The sequence below is a fragment of the Apaloderma vittatum genome, unplaced genomic scaffold, assembly GCF_000703405.1.
Source record: "Apaloderma vittatum isolate BGI_N311 unplaced genomic scaffold, ASM70340v1 scaffold20560, whole genome shotgun sequence".
Classification (NCBI taxonomy): domain Eukaryota; kingdom Metazoa; phylum Chordata; class Aves; order Trogoniformes; family Trogonidae; genus Apaloderma; species Apaloderma vittatum.
In genome coordinates, this window is record NW_009694276.1 from 14,862 (window position 1) to 35,727 (window position 20,866).

The 20,866-nt window shown below is 43.3% G+C and overlaps 1 protein-coding gene across 1 annotated transcript in view; it reads right to left on the bottom strand.

Annotated features, from left to right (window-relative positions):
* Positions 1-965: 965 nt before the first annotated feature.
* The window catches only part of CDK6 (cyclin-dependent kinase 6), a gene marked incomplete at its 5' end in the record, with an annotated part of 58,157 nt that continues 38,256 nt past the window's right edge, over positions 966-20,866 (bottom strand). Inside the window, 3 exons of the mRNA XM_009867255.1 lie at positions 966-1,745; positions 3,540-3,675; positions 7,733-7,783. Coding sequence (XP_009865557.1) covers positions 1,599-1,745; positions 3,540-3,675; positions 7,733-7,783 — 334 coding nt within the window. The remainder of the gene's footprint in view (positions 1,746-3,539; positions 3,676-7,732; positions 7,784-20,866) is intronic.

Sequence of the window (20,866 nt, forward strand, 5' to 3'; positions counted from 1 at the left end):
TGAGGAAGAGAAGCCTGAGCGACTGTCACAGGCGTACACCAAGCTAGCTGCCTCACTTCTCACCTGTCATACTGCAGTAGCATATATTTATAGTTCTGTGGTAAGGGCTATCTCGTTGGACCAATATTTTCCCCCGTCATATCCAGGTAAATGCATTAAAGTCATGCTAGGGAACAAATCTTATGAATTTAAAATATTTTTTCTTTTCCCTCCCAGGGAAGTATTAAAAAAATAAAAGCTTCTTTTAAAAATACTGAAAATAGATTTTAGTTAAGGTAAAAAATACTAAATATAAAAATTTAATGTAATATTAAAAATAACTGTGCTATAAAGGCATGTGAATTGCTTAGTAATTTTGACATTCCATAACAGCACGTTAACGCTGGTGGAGAAGCACGTGCCGGTGTACCCACACAGTGGTTTAGGAGAGAAGCTCCTGCATTTCTGCACAGAAAACAAATCTGCTTAATAAATGACATCTGAGGGACTTTGCATCGGCGATGTTCATGCCCTTGTGACACAGGGGGGCTGTTGCAGGTAAGGCAGCACAGTATGCAGCACACAATTCAGCACAAACAGATTTTTGTGCTTATTACAGGCACTGGATTCTCTGCTTCAGAACTGGAAATATATTTTCTATTTTCCTTTTTGGCTGATAACCGCAACAGGTTGAAGGTGAAAATCTGTATTGATTTTCACTGGCTCTGCTCATATCTTTGAGCTGCATATCAGAAAAACTGCAACGAGATAAAGAACATGTGCTGGCAGCTGTTTCTCAGGAGGAATGACGGGTTAGATGATGGGCTACAACGTGCCTGGATTTCAATACAGGCTGACCATGTGGAAACTGAAAGAGTCTTTAAGAACAGGATTCTACAAGTTTTTTAAAACACTTGTTTTTTGCAACATGCACACAAACATAGCTAGATAACTCACTTGTGTATGAAAAAACCTAAATGTTGAGACTTTTATTACAATCACCATCATCACTGTTATTTTTATAGACCAATGAAACGATAAAATAATCCACCCAGGTTTACAAGTGGGGAAGCAGCTGCATATATGCTGTGACTGAACAGTAGCTGGATGTATTAATGCATGTATCAGTTAACTGCAGGTTGCAAAGACCTGATATTTCAATGCCATTCTTTAAATATCATTGTAAGAGATCCCATAATAATAATAATAATAAAAAAGTACCAAATCATGCTTCAGCAGCTAGAGAGAGAGATTGCATCATGTTTTGGCGGCGCCTTGATCATCCTACTCCACACTGGCAGCGTTCAATGTGAAAAGGACAAAATGGCAGCAAAACTGGTCAGCAGCAGCTTCTCTTCGTCTGGAGTCTTCCCAGGTAGATAAACAAAACAGAACCAAAACAAACACAAAGCTGCAATGGGAGCAGGTCAAAGCCCTTGCTCTGATGAAAGTAAACTAGATTGATTTTCTTGGACAAGCACGTCATAATCCCAGAATGAAAGAAAAGTGCATAAAACCTCCAGATAATGATCTTCGCTAGAACAGCTATGTGGTTTGGAGGGGACAGTGGCCTTGTCAGCTACACGTCTTGTTCATGTGTGGTTCGTCTTCAGTCAGCATTAGGATGCGTTCACCTCACTGGAGTTCTGGCTGGATGACATGTGAGAGTCCAGATTCTCCTTGCATTTCTCCAGATCATGGAAATATGGGTGAGAGAGGGCAACATAGGCAGATATTCTCTTGGCTGGATTGAACGCTAAGCATTTCTGTGGGTATGAAAAGAAGTTGGTTTTAACTCAAATGTGCAGTTAACAGTACTAACATTGCATACACATTAATGCATGTCACCTGCCGGTGTTGATCAGTACGAGACACAGCAGGGTCTCAGTAGGTGCTGCACGATAAGATGACGATCATATAAAAACAAGCAGTGGGGCCATAGTATATGAATACGGCATCCCCAAAGCTAATAGGAACCAACAAGTCAGAAAATTCAGGTATTCATAGTTTAGGAAACTCCAGAATTCAGGTTTTCTTGAATTCACATGCACAAGACATCTGTCGGAAAGATGGCAGGGAGTTACTATTCACGAACAACGTTTGATTCTCCTCGGTGTTCAACATGCTGTTTTTTTGGGGTTATACAAACACGGATGGCATTGTAAGGTGTGTGTTTGTTCCTAGGCTCAGCATTTCTATGGGTGTTGGGTCTTTGATTTTATAGCCTTCGTATGCTAATGCTTTGTGTTCAGTTTCTCCCTCTTCTTCCTAGTTGTACTTTGATTGCCTTCTTTCCAGATCCTTATCCCAGCCTTTGTCCAGCCAGCACTGAAGTCTTCCGCTTTCAACCTTCTTCTCTTTTCCTTTATTCACCTCCAAACGGCATTCTTCCTACTATCTTCGTCTAACCACTTCCTACTCCTGCTTTCTTTTCTTGTATCAGAATATCTATCATTTAACTTCCGAAATTTAATTCAGTGACTTCCAGTCCTAGTCCCCCCTTTCATCTGTGGCTCACAGTTCTCATCTCTGCCTAACAGGAGCAGCTTCCCTTTCCACCTCACCTTCTAGGCATAGATATTTGTCATCTTCCTCCCTCCCACCAAGCCTCACACTCACTCAGCAACCTGTCCTATTTTATTCCTTGCTGTTCCCAGAATCTAATTCCTGTCCCACGTCTAGCTTCCATTTCCAGGCTGCCTGCAAGCACAGGGGGTGTGCTTTTCCATGCCATTCCATGTCCAGATGCAGTCCAGCTTGCCACAGCTGGGAGCTGCAGTCAGAAGGACAACGGAGGACAATCTGCTCTTCTGCAGAGATAACGCTGGCCCAGAGATGCCAGTTCCTGAAGGGATGCAGCCCACTGAGCCCACTCTACTAAGCCCATGGGAACTGAGAACTTTTACAGGCTCCCAGGGTACAAATTTAGCCAGACTTCAACAAGCATAGCAAAAGGCAAACTGAGGCAAGGCCATTCCCTATATTTCATTCCAAGACTGAACTCAAAAGATGGGGTTTATAACATGAAAAAAGGTGGAAACAATTTAATTGCATTCAGTGCTACCAGATGTACCACTACAACATGCTTCTCTTCAGTCCTGTCATTTGTAAGAGGCAACAACTGGTGGATTCCAAATTTCAAGTTTTCAGCACTCAGTAGAAGGCGTGCAGCTGCAATCTGCCTCTACAGCCGATCTTCTGCTTTATGCTGCGTCCACTATACCATGAAAAAAGTAGATCAGCTTTTGTACTCACGTCAGGCTTACAGTGTAAGAACGGCTGCATCAGGGGCCCAGTGATGGTCAGTAGTGAGGATCTAAGCACAAGGTGTAATGACAGGTCAAACACAGTTTCCTACTCTGACTATTCTCAGCTCTGACACCTCTGCAGCCAAAGGTGGTGTCTCTGTGCCAATAAGTCACAGGTCTGCATGAGTTTGTCTACCTGCTTTTGAGCTTTCCTTAATAACTACAACCAACAGAAACACAAATATTTCTTGGCATGTTGCACAGAGGGAACTATCAGTCAGGTGGCTTGGAGAACAACAAATAGAAACTCACCAGAAGCAAGTCTTTGCCCAGTTCATCGATATCTGGTACAAACTTTTCAATGGGTTGTGCAGGTCTGGAAGTGAAAGCATTTCTTGGAAGGGCAACATCATTAGGCCAGTCCTCTTCTTCTGGAAGTCCAATCACACTGTGAGAGGAAAAACATAACATTATGTCTGAAGATTTATGTGGTCTCCTCTCTATTGATTACAGAGAGTGGCAGTTTAGGAGTCTTTGAATGAGCTCAGTTGTACAGCACACACTGATCTCTGCAGCTGCTGAGTGCAGGTCCTCGCTGTGTCGGGCAGAAATCTCTCGGTGGCCAGCCCAGTCTTCTGGCCTAGGTCTCATTTTTGTTGAAAAAGGGGCCAAGTGCTTTGGAAGAAAGTTGTTCGGCTCTTGACTGGATGGTGCAACATATGTGGCTCCGGGATGATTAAAAGCAGTAACTTTCAAAGGGGAATTGCATGCAAGGATCTTTAGCCAGAAGAATAGGGACTGAGAGAGGAGTGTGGGTCAAGATGAGGGTAAGGCAATAAAAGGGAAGTTTCATAATGCTTCAAAGCTATGTGCAGTAATTTTTGCCCAAACTTAACAGTTGATTTGCTTCACAACAAAGGTTTTAAAGTATCAGTTCAGAAATTGCATAAGACTTGAGCGTGCTTATGTTTTTATTTGTAATTGTATTTTAGTTTTTGTTCACCCTTTAATATAATATTTTAGTTTCTTTTCTGGAATTTATTTCCTTATTCTTTATATCCTAGGAGATATTTGCACTTTTTAAATAATCACGCTGAGGTTTACTCAACTAAAGGAAATTACAGGTAAGTCCCCAGTCACGTCTCAAACATTTCGTGCCATAGTCGGATGCCAGTGTTTGTGGGACTGAATCGCCAGGTTCTGGTGGGAATTCTGGGAAACACCATACATGACCTGTCAGGGCTCAGGGAAACTCAATTTTTACAGCCTGTAAAATTGAGATTTTTCATGGAAAAGCTGACAGGGTAAGGCAAGAAGGACCATGAAAAAATGGGGGCTGCACCAAGCACAGAGCCACCAGGGAGCAGCAGCGACCTGTCCTCTGCCTGAGGCCGGCGAGCAGGCCGGAGGCCAAGCACGTGGGGTCAGTTGGCCGGTGCCTCTGCCAACCTGGTGGAATGGCTCCACCTCGGAGAATCAGGATGTGCCTATCAGCACGGCTAGAAGGGCAAAGCAATTAAAACCCCCAGACCATTTCATTTTACTACCTCAGAAGATACCACAGCTCGTTGAAAGTGCTAAGTTAATTCTGCATGAAAAATTTGACTTTTATCACCACAGGTAGGGTGAGGGTACGGGGCTCGTCCCTTGGCCACGGTGGCTAAAGCCGTGTGATTAGCTGGTTGAGGATCTGGACCCACAGTATAAAACATGAACAGCCCTGCAGGAAGATGGGGGAGCTAAATACTTTGATGCCATTCCAACGTGTTTGGTCACTCCCCAGTTTTTGTGAATATTGCACGCGAGAGCAAGGCCAGCACAGAAGCTAATACAAAGTACGGAGGAAGCAGTCTGCCAGACAGGTAGCAAGGGGGACAAGCCTGAGAGCAGAAAGGAAAGACATGCCTAGTCACAAACTCTTTGACGAAGAGGAGGCTGAGGGGGGATCTCATCATGCTCTACAGTTACTTGAAAGGACATTGTAGAGAGGTTGGTGCTGGTCTCTTCTCACAGGGAATCAGGGACAGAACCAGGGGGAATGGTTGCAAGTTGCAACAGGGCAGGTTTAGGCTGGACATTAGGAAGAAATTCTTTACAGAAAGAGTGGTCAGACCCTGTAACAGACTGCCTAGGGAGGGGGTTGAGTCGCCATCCCTGGATGTGTTCAAGTGTCACTTAGATGTGGTGTTGGGTGATCTGGTTTAGGGGTGACCTTGTAGTGTAGGGTTAATGGTTGGACTCGATGATCCCAAGGGTCTTTTCCAACCTGAATTGTTCTATGGTTCTATGAAACTCATGTGGCACCCCAACCCCTGAGCAGACGCCCTCGCTGCGCTGGTGGCACTGCCATCCCTGCGACTAAGGATGGAGTACCTGGCGGGAGCTTCACCTCCTGCCAAAAGTTCAGGCCCGGTCTTGAGAAGCGCCGAGCACTTTGCGCTCCCGTTGATCACAGTGGGAGCCGAGTCTGCCCAAACCACTGAAACCCGCAAACGAATCCCACGTGCTGAGCAGGTGCTGCAACAGCAGGAAATTGTCTTGGGCCACCTCTGAGGAACTGACCTTCGCACAGTGCAACTTTACCTGACACAAATCAGAATGCACGTGCAAAGCAAAGCCCCATTATTTGAAAAAAAGGCATCAGTCCAGATTGCATGAAAATCTTGAAGCTACTCTGTGCAAGAATGATTCAGTCACTACTGTAGAAAGAAACGATCCTCCTATAAGAAGACTATGCCTAACTGTAGGGGGTTCTCCAGCTGTGAAAACACAAAATAAATAGCATTTAGCATAACTCCCTCCTCCCGGAACCCAAGAAAGAAACTTCTGAACTATTTAAGGAGAACTGCAGAAAAGAAGCAAATCCAAACTTTCTTTTTAAGTAGATACATAATAAGGAATTTCTTCTAAAATCAGCATGGCATTTTCTCTTCTTGATGAATTCTTTTCTACACAGGTAATCTCGGCCCCTAGGGATGGAAAGATCCCTGTTGGAGGCTGCTGCTAGCAGCTATGCAATTCACGGTAGCCCAGTTCAACTTCATTTTTCCCCTTAAAAGTCATAAACAAATCAAAAACTTTTTAAAAATCACAGCTAAGTCTTTGTCTTTTTTAAATTATGAAATACGCTGTACATATCAAAACTGTCTTCATTTAATAAAGCAGAACACTGTAGGAGTAAAGGAGTACCTCTGGCAGAAGAAGAAAAAGTAAACTTTAAGGACAGATTTTTCTGGATTGGGCAGGAAGAGCTACTCAGCGCATGACAAATTAACCACGCGAGTGAGTCACACACGCTGGTATGGTATGCAGGAAAGGGAAGTCAACTGGGTGAAATCAAGACCTGCAATTTAGGAACCTCATATTAAATGATGTAAATGCTTAGAAACAGCTCTGTTATGGTTTGGGAACAGCAAAAAACGGTGAAACAGAAAATGCATTATTTGTTCTGTACAAACTCTTTTCCTTAGAAATTTTACTATCTTCTCCTTGAGATATCCTCAAGAGAACAGTCTATCAGCCTTCTCTCTCTCTCTCTGCTATCTTTTTCTCATTTCGTGCAGATCCCTGCAGCCCCCTCCACAAAAGGGCAGGAAAGAGGTGCAGAGGCAAATGCAGAGGCAAAGCCCTACGTGGCTCTGAGATCCTCACTCCACGATACGCAAATCGAGAGCTTCAATTTGTACAGGTCTTATCAATTTAGAAACATACCTCGCTCTGAAGAGCTTTTACAAGGAAGCATAATCCTACTTAATTATCGTATCAGTAATATCAATTGCGAATTTTTGGGAGAGCATTATTCTACCTCAAAGAGTTTAGATCCTCCCAACCTCCTCAATGTATTTGATATATCTGTAGAAGAAAGTACTTCTAGAATTGTAAAATGGTTTTAAAATGAAGCCTCTTAGTTCTCTGACTAAACACACATTAAACCGCTGATATTCCTTCTGTTCTCACCGCTACCTTCCTGACCAAAACATGGACTGTTAATCATTTTAACAGCCTACACAGTGTATTTTAAAAGCTAAAATATTTTCATGCATACAGAAGTCTTTTCTGCAAAGAAACTATTGGTAATCATCTTAGACATTTCAGTTGAATAACAATTTTTAAGTACTTTAATGTTTTCTGAAACACACAGAGAATTACTGAACAACAGAACCCCTGCGTTTGTTTGCATGAAGGGAATCTCTTGGAGCTGCTCAGGAACACGCCTGACTGGTAATGCACCGTACGTTTAAGCGATTTGAAAAGCCCGAAACAGAACTGTCTCACAACTTCCTGATGATGGCTGCTAGTTCTGCAGAACTATATTCCATGGTGCTTCCTCCTCCCACTCTGACACAGAATACACGGAAATATCACGTTGCATACGGCAGCAATAGGAAATATGTTCTGTGAATACTTCGTTCTAGTCACATTATTGCACAAAAACATGGCAAAGAAATCTTGCAGTGCTTCAATGTTAAACAGGTATCGACATAATGCAACTAGTTGTTACTTACTCAAAGATTTTTCCTAGCTGATCAACATCTGAGTTTCCACGGAAGAGTGGTCTGAAAGAATAAAGAAATATTTTTAGGATGGAATTTGCTTTATATTAATGTGAATTTATATTTGTCATTGACAGCTGCCAGTGCAGGGTGAAAACTTTATTTTTCACAAGACCTCACTTCTGCCTCCGTGTTTTATCCAGTCTGTAAGTGTACCTCTCAAGTTTCTACTAAAAGTGATAAAAAAGGGGACAGATGAGCCATATTTTTGAATACGCTACTTCTGAAAATTTAATTGCATCCTTTGACATGAATGAAATAACTTTCAGCTAATACTTTCCTACGACTTATATCATTAACACAATAGTTTTCACTATAAAGAACACACTTGAATAGCTTTTAGAGAGACAACACCAGAGTGAATGTCATGCAGTTCATTAAAACATAATAAAATTAGAGATGAATTATTATGGTTATAAAATCGAAATTAAATTTCCTTTATGTTGTATATTGGAAATGTGCTCCTAGGTTTAAGTGGTCAAATAAATGACAATGGATTTATGAAGGTCTGTAAAGAATGGGGTGTGAAACAGCACAGAATTTACCTTGAAGGAGAAGAATACTTCTGCTGCATAAATAAAGATACGTTCAGGAAAGAAACAAATTAATAGTCTGAATGTCCAAAGGCTTTCTTAAAACACAGCGACTACAAATATTTTCAGAGAGTGATACACACTTTCTTTTCAAAGTGCAATTTACAATATTTTCACTCATCATTTATAAAATACTATCACCCCATAGTGCCTAGGTAAAATCCAAAATTCAGACTTGTCTGACTGCACAGCTGTGTTGCCATTTCCAGTTGAATCCAGCGAGGTGGGATCCACAGTGCAACGGTACGTTTAAGCTCCGAGGATATTCCAAGAGACAGCCGCCAGATGATTAAGGAACCAGTCAGGATCGAGACGCTGCGTACCATTTTGGTTCACCAGATGGTAGATTACTCCACGAAAGGCGGTTCAGACGCGCTGCAAACTGAGATGCTAACTCGCTACCTCTCGTGGTACAGACTGTGCCACAAACGTACAGTTTCTAAAACTGCTCAGATGCAACCCGGTGACTGGACAAACGAGGCACATCCCCATGTTTTCACTGGCAGCCTGTGGCTATGAAGAAACCCCAGTTCCTCTGCAAACTCCTTTTCTTCCGTCTGATCCAGGTCCTTTGGCAGTGAGAGCCAAAGACTTAATTCCAGAGTTGCTCTTCATAGGAGAAGACCTCTCCCATCTACTCTGGGAGCACAAGGAGCTCCAGTCCTTCCCCTCACACCACATACACACAGGAGCAGGCGTAGGATCTGGATCTCCTTTTGCTGACCATGAATTAACTCTGAAAAATGGCGCTTTACATCTCGACGCTCTCCCGTACACAGAGCTCCACGCCACTGCTGACCTTGCGGGTGCACACCAAATGCAGTAGACCCAGAGCTGTGACGTTTCTCAGCTAGACATAACTATCATCTCTGCAGGAATCTGTGCCACCAAGGAAAAGGGAAGAGCAGTAACTGGAAGACATGCTGGCCATACCTGAGGGACTGCACATGCATTTAATCTCTACGTTTGCTGCCATTCAGGTCATGTCGTACCAACCCTCTGGATGATAGCCCTTCCCTCCGGTGTGTCGACCGCACCACTGGGCCCGGAGTTGTCAGCAGACTTGCTGAGGGTGCCCTCACGTGCACCTTCTTCCAAAAGTCAAACAATATGACAAGGTAGTCATTTTTTTTAATCACTGCTCAAAAACTTCCATCATACGGTTATTTCGGGTACTTAATCCTGGCTTCAGCATTAGAATATTGTGGCCCTTTAAAGTAACAAAATCTACACAATCAAATAGTCCTATCTATGCAAATGGAAAGTTTATTTAATGTTTTAAAATGTATGCTGAACCTTGCGTTAACGTGAAAGCTTGGCAAAGTCATCTTTGTTTGCAAATCACCTTAGGCAGTGTCATGCCAAAACAAGTATGATTCTTGGGATTTTTAAGGGAGGTTTTTCCCATCATTGTTGCTGTCTCAGGTTCACTAAGGGCTGAAGCAAGAATTTAAATTCTTTTGAATATGCAATTATACAACACAAGATCTTCCAACACACTTTGATATTTCATCATAATGGAGTGTTATTAATTCATCTTTCAGCCTCCTCTCCATCCCACCATCATGACTACAACGGAACGTCAACTCCAGGTTGGGCACCACTAGCGTAATGAAATTTGCCTCACGAATTTTGGCTGGAGGTTCAACTGGAATGTAGGATAGATGACTGGGGAAGTGGATCCACTTCAGCAGCAGTTGTACAAAGATCTTGTCTCACATTTTGGCACTAGTTACTCTTTAGTAATGACTCGTCAGAACTGCAAGTCCAGCACACACAAAACCTTTCACCTCCAGCTGACTGTCTTTTTCCAGTGCTGCCCCTGAAGGTGGGCATCAGCTCGGCCAGCACCACTGAACTGGAAGCATACTCAGCAGCCACAGAAATGTAAAATTTCACCTTTGTTCTTGGTATTTTTCACTTGACTCCCTCACCCACTCACCCCCTGAGGTTTGTTTATGCGAACTAAATCCAGAAGTCCTGACTGGAGGATACGTTCTCCCCTCTGTGATGATAACCTGCATAAGGCTGGTTAAACTCTGTGTGTCTCATTTTGTAAATTCCTTCTTTTTCCCTCGGGAAAGGCATGGAGCTGGGTTTGTCTTCTTTGGCAGAAGATGTGAGTTTGTCCTCTGACTTCAAAGAACTCCTAAAATTTGTGTGTACATGTGTCTCAGGAAAGAGGGATGTTCCAACAGAGGAACGGGCTGTCCACGGGAATACTGTTGCCTTTTGCGCGATACCTTGATTCTCCCAGCCTTCCCTGACTTTGCTTGCTATGAAATCCACGCTCTGAGGGCTCCAACACCATTGCTGTCACAAAAAACATGCTTAAGCAGGGAGGAAGACAGGACAAAATGATTTACAGATAGCGCACCTAAGACATTTAAATTCCGTATTTGCTCAAGAAGTCTCAGATGTTGTGGTGTCCCCATGACCTCCTATTTTTGTTGGCTGTGGCTTTTTTGATTTTTAGGGAGAGGGGAGAAATTTACAGGGAATCTGCAGGTGTCTATCTTGTTTGATGGCTTCTTCTCCAGGCCCTGGAGCTAGACCCCTATCCCTTGCCTCTGGCGTGGTGCCCACTGAATGGAGGAAACCCCCTTCGTGCCTGATGCAGGACCAGAAAGCTCTGAGCCTGCAGATATGAAGATGGATTGGAGGCACCACATTACTACCTTGTCTCGCTAAAATAAACTCCTACCGAGCCAATAAGCATGTACCCTAGTTCTTGAGGTACAAAATATACAGCTGCACAATTAAATGGACATTAGCTATAAGTCTGCATTGTGGCTATTTTCACAGGATAAATCTATCTACCTTTTTTATATGGCAGTCCAACACAAAGGCGCACATCGCTCCTGGGCGGCATGAGGAAGAGTGTTGCCAGCAGGTCAAGGGACCTGCTCTGCACTGGTGAGCCCACATCTGGAGTGCTGGGTCCAGCTCTGTGTTCCCCAGGTCAAAAGAGACATGGACATAGTGGGGAGAGACCAGCAAGAGGGCAGGGATGATTTAAGTTATGGAGCATTTGACATACGACAAAAGGCTGAGAGAGTTGGGACTGTTCAGCCTAGAGAAGAGAAGGCTCAGGGGGGATCTTCTTAATATATATAAAAACCTGAAGGGATGCTGCCAAGAAGATGGAGCCAGGCTCTTTTCAGAGGTGCCCAGGGACGGGACAAGAGGCAATGGGCATGAACGTAAGCACAGGAAGTTCCCTCTGAACAGAAGGAAACACTTTTTTACTGTGAGGCTCACCAAGCACGGGCACAGGTTGTCCAATATGGTTGTGGAGCCTCCTTATTGGAGATATTCAAAAACCATCTGGACATGGTCCTGGGCAGCCAGTTCTAGGTGGCTCTGCTTGAGCTGTGGGGGTTGGACCAGATGATCTCCAGAGGTCCCTTCCAAACTGAACTACTCTGTGATAATACAGAAATAAAAATATAAAGTTGCAATGTAAAACCTCACAAATCCTGAAAACGCTTCCATCTCCTTACAGTTTAGAAGTACTTGCACCACTCACCTTCTGGCCAAAAAGCTCTCATGCTTATAGCTGCACAAATTAAATCTCACCATTCATCAGCTTTAGGCTCTTTTCTCTTGTCCAAAGGAATACACCCAGCTCGTGTTGCTGTTACATCCCAGGTTTCACCTCCACTGAATATTCTATCTATCTGAACCAGATATTGGGGTCTGAAAGGGCGAGTGCTTCGTTTTATAGACGCTGTGTTTCACGTCTGCGCTACTCAGTAAAAACTGAGATAAACATTTCCTACGCAAGTCTCCGTGAAACACATTTCCCTAGTGCAAGTTCACAGATGTGCCAAAGCAATTCTAACAGTATTATATACAATGACAATGCAATGGCCCCGAAGAGATAAATGAGGTTTAACTGTAAACTGGCCACATCACTTCTGGACTTTACTTTCAGCTCAAAGCAAAGAGGGTCTTTAACTTTTCATCAGAAAAGTGAGAATTTTCATAAAGATTGTCTGGATCAGGAATAGTGATTCTGTTAGTCCATTTGCTCAGTGGGGTAACAAGAGCAGTTGGGAATGCCACCTCAGAAAACCAGCAAGGATAATCTCTCAGTTACTGACTTGAATACATACAAAACTCTCAGTGCAAAGGCTGTATATTGACAATTCACATGTACCCAGTGAAGTCATAGAAGAGCTCCCTCACGTGAGGAATGTACAACTTTCTTTTTGGGCAAGTAGGGCTTAGACAGCCTGGTTGGAGAGACGGCAAAGAAGCGCTGCAAAGAAGCGCCGTGATTTCAGAGCAGGTAGCTGCTTCTCTGAAGGCATTAGACAAGATGGGGGAGGTGTTGGAAGTCCACGATAACTTGACGTAGTGAAAAGAAAAACGTGAAGGGAAAGAATATAGCAGCAGTTCATGGGCGTGGTACAAGGAATTTTAGAAGCTGGTAAGGTCATAGTAGTTAAGTAAGTCCAGGAGTTTGTGTGTGTGTACATATAAGAGCAATAAGGTGATGAAAAAAAAACTAAACAAGCTAAAGCCAAGAAACATTTGCCAAGGAATCCTGCATTGTGTCATGGGAAAGCTGCCAAGCTACATAGTTTGTGACTCAGATAGACGTAAATAATTTTTTTTTCTTTTCACATTACAAAATGTGAATAGCTGGCAAATAATTTTGTCAGATACTTAGTTACTTGTTATGAAGAAAATATTTTCACTTTTAGAATTAAAAACAAATAAGATCTAAAACTAGAATTATGAGATGACAAAAAATAACATGATCTGGACTGTCCTGTGGAAACCTTTATTCAGAAGGATTATTTCTGAGCTCACTTTTGTTCCCACCACTGTTTCTCTTTGAGAGATCCCTGGGACAAGTTGGTACTGCCGGCACGAAAAAAGAAACTAAGGCAAGATAAAAGGAAAAGATATGCATCGCTGTTTAAAGACGAAGAACCTTGTTCCTTTTGAAAGGTAAAATGACTGCGGCACCATATAAAACTGCACCGGGAGAACATGCCACAGCTGACGACACTGTGTGCTCTGGACAGTTACCCACGTCCAGCCCCAAGCCACTTGCCTCAGCTCTTGTGCAACTCAGAGCTCTCATTTTAAACGTTACATTTTTTGTACTTCTCCCTCTCCTTTCTCTTTAATAATATCTTTGTGTGGGTGAGTGCCAGACACGGCATTGGAAGGAGTTACTTAATGTTGGGCTTATTACACTTGATCACAAATTGCTCAAAACTTTTAAGATACATCTCCTACATATAAGAAAGATGACACAGATAACCATTACAACTGAGGACATACACTTTGACTAAAATCTGACAGAAAACAGATCAGCCATCCTGAGTTTCTCATTTTAGTCATTAATGGCCCAATTGTTGTACTGAAAATCTATCATTCTCCAAGTAAGATAGTACCACAATCACAAACAACATCTCTGGGCCAGTGTCAATATTCAACTATTATTAGAATTAGATCTAATGCATCAAAAGAATTGCAATAATTATTCTTTTCTGTGAAGTTTCTCATGCCACAGGGTAGACAGAAGCAGATAAAGGAAAATAGGTAGTTTCTGAAAAACTACTGCAGACTTCCAGTGCTGTAGTGCATTGAATTTGCTCCCCATTGCTATTTAAAATGAAGTAAATGCGTTGTAAAGCTAAAGATGCACACAGAGAACTTGCCTCCAGTGAGCAGCATCTTTGCTGAAGATAGACTGTTGTTCATTTTTCCTCAGGTTTGTTCATGGGATTTCTGCCTGAGGCGAGAAAGCAAGGGGCTTTCTGGGCTGTGAGTAGGTACAAGCCAACAAGGGGCAGATCCAGCCGGTGCAGCCACTTCCAGGATGCCGCGTGTGCCGGTCCAACGCTGCGAGAAATGTGGCTGGAAGCCGTCAGCTGCTGGTGGGCAAGAAGAGGTAAAGGTAAAAAAAAAAATGCTGCAAAGGATTGTATTACATGAAGAAATGCTGGACCTTCTGAGGGTTTTTAACATACTAGTTGGCAGCCCGGGAAGAGCCAGAGTTGTCAAGTGGACCAGTCCCAGGACATGTGCAGATGGCCATGCACGTCCCCTTTGCGTGCGTGACTGGAAGGGAAATGCCAGTGAAAGGGAGACGGAACAGAGGCACTGCGCCCAGCTTCAGAGCCAAAGCAGGGCCAGCCTGCTGTTTAGATTCAGTTGCTGATGAAAAGTAAAGCAAAAAGCAGGAGAAGGAGCATAAATAAGAGAAAATATCAGCATCTCCAAAACCACCCTAGGAACTGGGCAAAGGAGGATCTTTTTCTGGGTGTTTCCATTTCCTTTACACCCTTCACAAAAGCATCCCGTTTCAAGGTCCCAGGTGGCCTTGGAGCAGAGTGCTGGGCCTCGTCCCCCACCACTGACATCAACAAGAGCTTTATCACAGACATCGGTGACCCCAGGATCAAGCCACATGAGATCTGGTTTCACAACCTCTTATTAGAAGAAAAAGGTGCTTCAACAGAAGGACGCACATGTATATATAGAAACCCCACAACGGGAGATAAGTGCAGGTCTGGTGTGACCAGAATATGCTCTAATGTAGGCAGATCTCATCTGTTCCTGGGCAGGGCTGCTTCAGCGGTTGTCATTGAACACTGCTTTTTCAAATGGAAGAGCCTTGATAGGTTGAACGTCCTTCACTTACTCCCTCAGCACGAACGTCATAGTTCTCTTATCTGTGGACATTTGCTTCTCCAGAAGATTTGTAGGTTTATTTCACCAGGGCTTTAAGAGTCGTTATCTCAGCTCGGGAACCATGATAGAACAATGGCATTTTGAAAACTGTCGCAACATTTGAAGCAAGTTTTGGAAATACATACACAACTGACCTTGGAAAAATGGAAAGGAAAAAAGAAATGTGTGGTCTCTGCTCGGAGCGGAAAAAAGAAGCATCCCTCTTGTTTGTACTGACAGTTCTACTAGAAATATGATTTAACCATTTGTGCATTAAACACCCACCCCATCACTGCACACGGTTAAATTATGTCTATCTTGTCAGTCAGCAGTCTGAAGTTTAATTATATAACTAAAGTGCAGGCTTCTGCACTTTCACAGCATCCTGAAAGACCTACTGGTATGACAAATACAATACGGTCACGCACTTCCCAGGATCACTTATTTATTCTCCTGTTTTCTCCTCTCTTTTGTTGATCTGTTTCACACTCCCTGTCTAAACTTGCACTCCCTAAACCTGCTGTGCTGCTTTGCTCTTCTTGTGCAACCCAGTTTTAAGGTTTGGAGGCAGTAATTGAACTATGGCTTAGACAAAGGCTGTCCTGTGTGGGCAGATGGGAGCCAAGAGGGCTCCTGCCCCTCCAGTTCACTCGCAGAAGCAACGATGCAAATCTGTGTGCAGGCAGCACGAATGTGTCTGCGCAGAGCTCAGGAAAATCCTCACCTCCAGGTGTTTGTGCCTGCAAAAAAATTTCCCCATACTTTCCTTGAAAAGATCCAAATCTTCATTCCAGAGCATGCCAGAGCTGTTTTTTCACCACTTCTTCCATCGAACTTATAATTTATTCCTTGCTTAAAAACCTAGCAGCACTCCAAAATGACACATTTTAGTCAGAGTGTGAAGGTGCTCTTTAATGCTGCATTTTAAAGAAGTGGTTTTGTAACATCTATATCATAGCAAAAGACCTGCCTTAAAGGTAAGCAACAGGAATTTCACTCTGTTCCTAGTCTTTATCAATTACACAAATGAAAGCAAAGCCATCTTCCACACAAAGTGTCTACTTTATCCTGCATGAAACTTCATTGTGAGAATCTACTTAAAGCACAAATTTCAGAGATACAGAATTAATTTTTTATAATTCCACAGCTTTTCTTGTAACGCCCAGATGGCTCTGAGAATGCTCATCAGTTGACATTTACCATAGATACTGGTCTAAAAAACCCTTTAAAATGGACTCTGCTCTAAGAGTCCCTCTAATGGTGGAACTAGCTTTAATCAAGGGGATATGTACCGGGTTTTCAAGTCCAGGGCCCTCTAATGAACATCCAAGTCATGTTCCACACACCGAATATTCTACTTTCCCAGGAAAGCTTTAAACTAAACGATTTTTTTGCCATTAGGTTGATTTCTTTTGCAATAAACTCCTTTTAACCAAATGCGTAACAGTTTTGTCACTCTTGTATCAGCTGAAAAGGCTATGCACACATAATTATTCCCTGAAGGAAACTAACTTTTACCCACCCCTCATTCTTCTATATTAAATGAGAAGCAATTTAATATAAAAGGAAGACATATACCACATATACCAGTTTTATCTGCCCAGAGATACTTAGCAAATTAACATCCAAGTATGTGTTCCCAGGTTTTCTAGCAAGAGGATTCACCGACTAAAGTATAACCTATAGATAAAAGAGCTTACACTCTAACTAGGCAATAAAAATCACATAAAAGGACACTTTTATAAATGATGCTTTAGTTTTATCATGTTACACATAAAATGGTACCTCTATCTGCCTACATTACTAGTCTAACTTTTTTTTTTAAAATTCTAGAGTTGGGAAGAGTAAGATAGAAAAGTAAACACCCAACTATAAAATCACTGAACCCCCCCCCCAAAAGACAAAATCTTTTGTTATCTGCAGTAGTACAGTGTCAGTGATAATAAGGCAACAGAGGCTGCCCGTGGGTGCTCTATGAGCCTTCAGACAGGAGAGACCCAGTCAATGTCAAATTTCTGCATACGAAGACAAAGGTAGAATTCAAAATATTCTACAAAAATCTAGACCATAAAACTCTCAGCACAGAACAAAATCCAAGAAAAAGGGCTTTTCCTCTCCCCAACCTGGGAGAACATTACAGGCTAAGAGAGAAAATGCCTGGGCTTTCCCTCCAGCTGGGCTTGTGCAGCTCCCATGTGGCACCGAGTGCGTTTTGACCTACGACCGCTTCTGTCGGCCCCATATTCGGTGTTACTGGCACCTGTTGCACGAAGCCTCTCTACATTTTCAGACAAACCTGAAACATCAGAAGAACTGCTGCCCCTACCCCGCCCCGCAACTAATACGTCTCATCACCTTCAGCTGTAATAAAACACTCTTGGTCAGAAAAAAATCTCTGAGAAGGGATTACAACCCTTCAGACAAGAAAGGCAGGGAACACATTTCAGTGCCCAACAGTAAACTGTTATGTGAGCAGAGGTGAAATTTCAACTTCAGACTTTTTCTCCAGCTGCTGAGTCTGAGTGTCAAAAGACACGAAACTGGATTAGAAGGATGGGGCGGAGAAAATACTTTAATTTTTAGCAGCTGTGCTGGCTTACAGTGAATTAATAAACACCTGCAGAAAAACTTGAGATAAGCATTCAGCATAGAAAGTATGCACAGGACCACACAAGGAAAGCTGATACAGTTTTCAAAGGGCAGTTAAACTGGACGTAACTTTGCCCTAAGCAACACTTTGTCCCGTGCAATACACTCTGTTACTCAGGCTGAAGAAGCTGCAAGATTTACCCTCACTGGCCCATGACAGTCCACAGTAATCTGAGTTCACCTATTAAAAGCTCTCCTGTTCCACTATCAGTGATTTCACATGAAATCTTCTGTCCCCACTTGAATCCTGACCAAAAGAAAAAGTTAATTTCCTATATTAAAGAGAAAAACAAAAAAGAACCTCCAGGTGCCAACACTGCTCAGATGCCGCCCCTGCCGCACAACTGCAGGATTAGCGCACTTCATGCTGCACATCTGTGTGTTTCCAAGCTTCTCAAATTAATGTTGGGACAAGTTTTATGCTGTTATCGCTGCTTTGCCATTACTGAGTCACAGCCCTGCTTCTATGTCGGCCATGGCACAACTCTTGGCTTTGACATTATTTCAGCGGGAATAGCATACAACTCTGTCTTTACAGAACGAATGTTGGCTCAGTCTCTGAAGTACTGAGCACTTGCCGCTTCTTGAGCCACCCCGCACCTCGAACTTTGCAGTCCCCACATCATCAGGCGGTTCACCAGCTTTGTGACCACTAAAAGGAGTTGTCCCAGATCCAGAAAGAGTTTGCTGTATTTTTTTTTTTTTTAAATCTGATTTGTTCAGCATTAGAAAACCAGAATCCTCTTCTGGAGTAAGCGAATAACTGAGTAAAAGCTTCCTTCCATAGTAAGCCACTTCATGCCTTGCTTTTCATACAGTTGTGGCTGGAGCGTTTGCCAAAAATGGGGAGCTTACCAAAAAGTCTGGGCCCTCTGTAAACTCTGCTCTCATTTTCCAGCAAAATGACCCAACCATCAAACTCTTGAAAGATCTAGGAGTTGAGCAACACCCACATCTCCTGTCGCAATTACTTTCCAGGTAACGAAAAGTGATTCCAGGGCAGGAGAGAAGTAAATGAGTCTGATTCTGTGCCTCAGTGGGTACGACACCAAGCTAGGACACAGCTCTGACTTGTACATATACATCTTCGTTGCTAATGGTCTGATGAGATCTAGTTGTAATCGAGCATCTTCATTCTTACTGCCAAACAGGCTTAATTGAAAAGGTACAGATAGGAACATTACTGAAAAATCTCCTGCTACATATACTTCTTTAGCTGCTGAAAGCCTGCACTCCCATTATTAGATATAAAGAGCACTTAAAAAATTATTTGATTGTATAGAACAGTGTGTATGCTGTACTGACATAATAAGAAAACCTGTTTTATGGACATAATCTAATAAAAATGGTCTGATAACTCACCACAGTTGGTCACGTTCTGGATGATATAGCTGAATGAGTCATTTATCTTTAGGTAACTGACTCGACTCAGTCAAAATCAATAGTAAGTGAATCTTCATGCCAATTTACTGCAGCTCAGTAGAATAAATGAGTGGAAATGAAGCAATGCCTCGGATGAAATTCTTATTTGACATTACAAAACCCCTTATTACTGCCAAACCTGGATACTTCAGGAGAGAAGCTGTGACTGTGGAGAATATTTAAGCAGATGAAGAAGTCCTGCATCAGAGATTGTCTCAGAGCTGCTTCCGACCGCATGTGTTCAGCGCACCTCCAGAAGGCAAGCTGGGGACATGGCGCCTGACTTTCTGGAAGACGTCATACGGTTTGCCCGTGCGCAGCCAGACTGCTCTTTCCTCCAAGACAGCGCAACGAAGCGTGCCGCCAGCATAACGGGGTGGCCAGGCGTGTCACACGCTGACATTAAGAGCTCTCGACTTGTCAAACCCTGGCTGTCTGCAGCAGAGCCAGCGCTCCATGGCGGCTCTGGCTCACACGGACTTGTCTGCATGGGGCCAGGCTGCCGGCAGGACGGGCGAGTGAATGTCGTGGCAGTGCCACGGCTGCGGCACAGACAAAAGTCAGAAGCCAGGCAACAACACGCGCATTTGTGACAAAAGGTGATGTGTGGCTCCAGAGGAGGAAGGGGCAGGAGCTGGTGTGAGTTGCACCCTGCCGTGCCTCTGCTCTGCTTTTGGGACACACCACCAGCACCCTGAGGATGGGCGGCAAAGGCGGATCCAGCCACGCGTAAGCACCACGTGTGCTGCTCTGCGGCAGCCGGCACGCACACGTGGGAGAGCCTGTGGCCATCTCCCTTCCTCCTCAAATCAGGACTCTCTCTAGGTCTTCGACATCTGCGGCTACAGCCAAAGCACACGCTCCCAGACCAGCTGGCGAGTCCTCTGCTGTGGTCTGAAGCCCGCGGCACAGGTAAGCTTTTCCACAAAGGCGGCAGGCAGATACCTCTGGACAGTGCTCTTCCCTTGGAGAAATGGTTTTCCAGAAATCTAGATATCAAACTTGCTCTTGCCTTCTCTTTGACATTTCAAGCTCTCCTTTCACAGCCAAATATTTTCGTGGTACAAAGTAGTACAACATTGCAGAAAGCTCTTATGTTTTGTTCTGCTGCCCTTAGATGTTTTTAAACTCCTGCCGTCATCCACTCCCTTAGGTGCACTTTCCATTTCTCTCATGCAGATTTATGATTCTTTTTAGATGCAAAGAACACCTAACGGCTTTGGTGAGCACCTACATATGGAAAAGTGCTAATGCCAAGCTGTTGAAAAGACACAAATGCGAGACAGATTTGTCTCATGTACTCCTAAACCATTACACACTGTTTTTACGACTGACAAATGGTAGCCAATTATAAGATTTCTTTTCTGGACAATCAAATACAGAAAACTCAGTAAAGCTTCCCAGATCAAAACTTCTGACTAGACACTCAATTTGGAAAGGGACCCACACTTGGGAGCTCAGCAGCATGAGCCACAGTTAGAATCTGCTCTTTCTCTCCCCTCTCCGGAGTGCACCAGTGTGCAGGAAAGGATCCGATACACCCACTTGGAGTTTAAATACCTTTTTGTAGCCCTTTTCTTATGAAAGAAAAAAGTAAATAAAAACCATGTTTAGTTCTCTTATGAGTCAAACAAAAGTACACAGAACTTCCCCCGGCCAAACTCTCGGCAGAAAGCAAAGCCTCTCTCAGCCAAGATCCTGAAGAGGGAAGCTGTGGGAAGGAGCC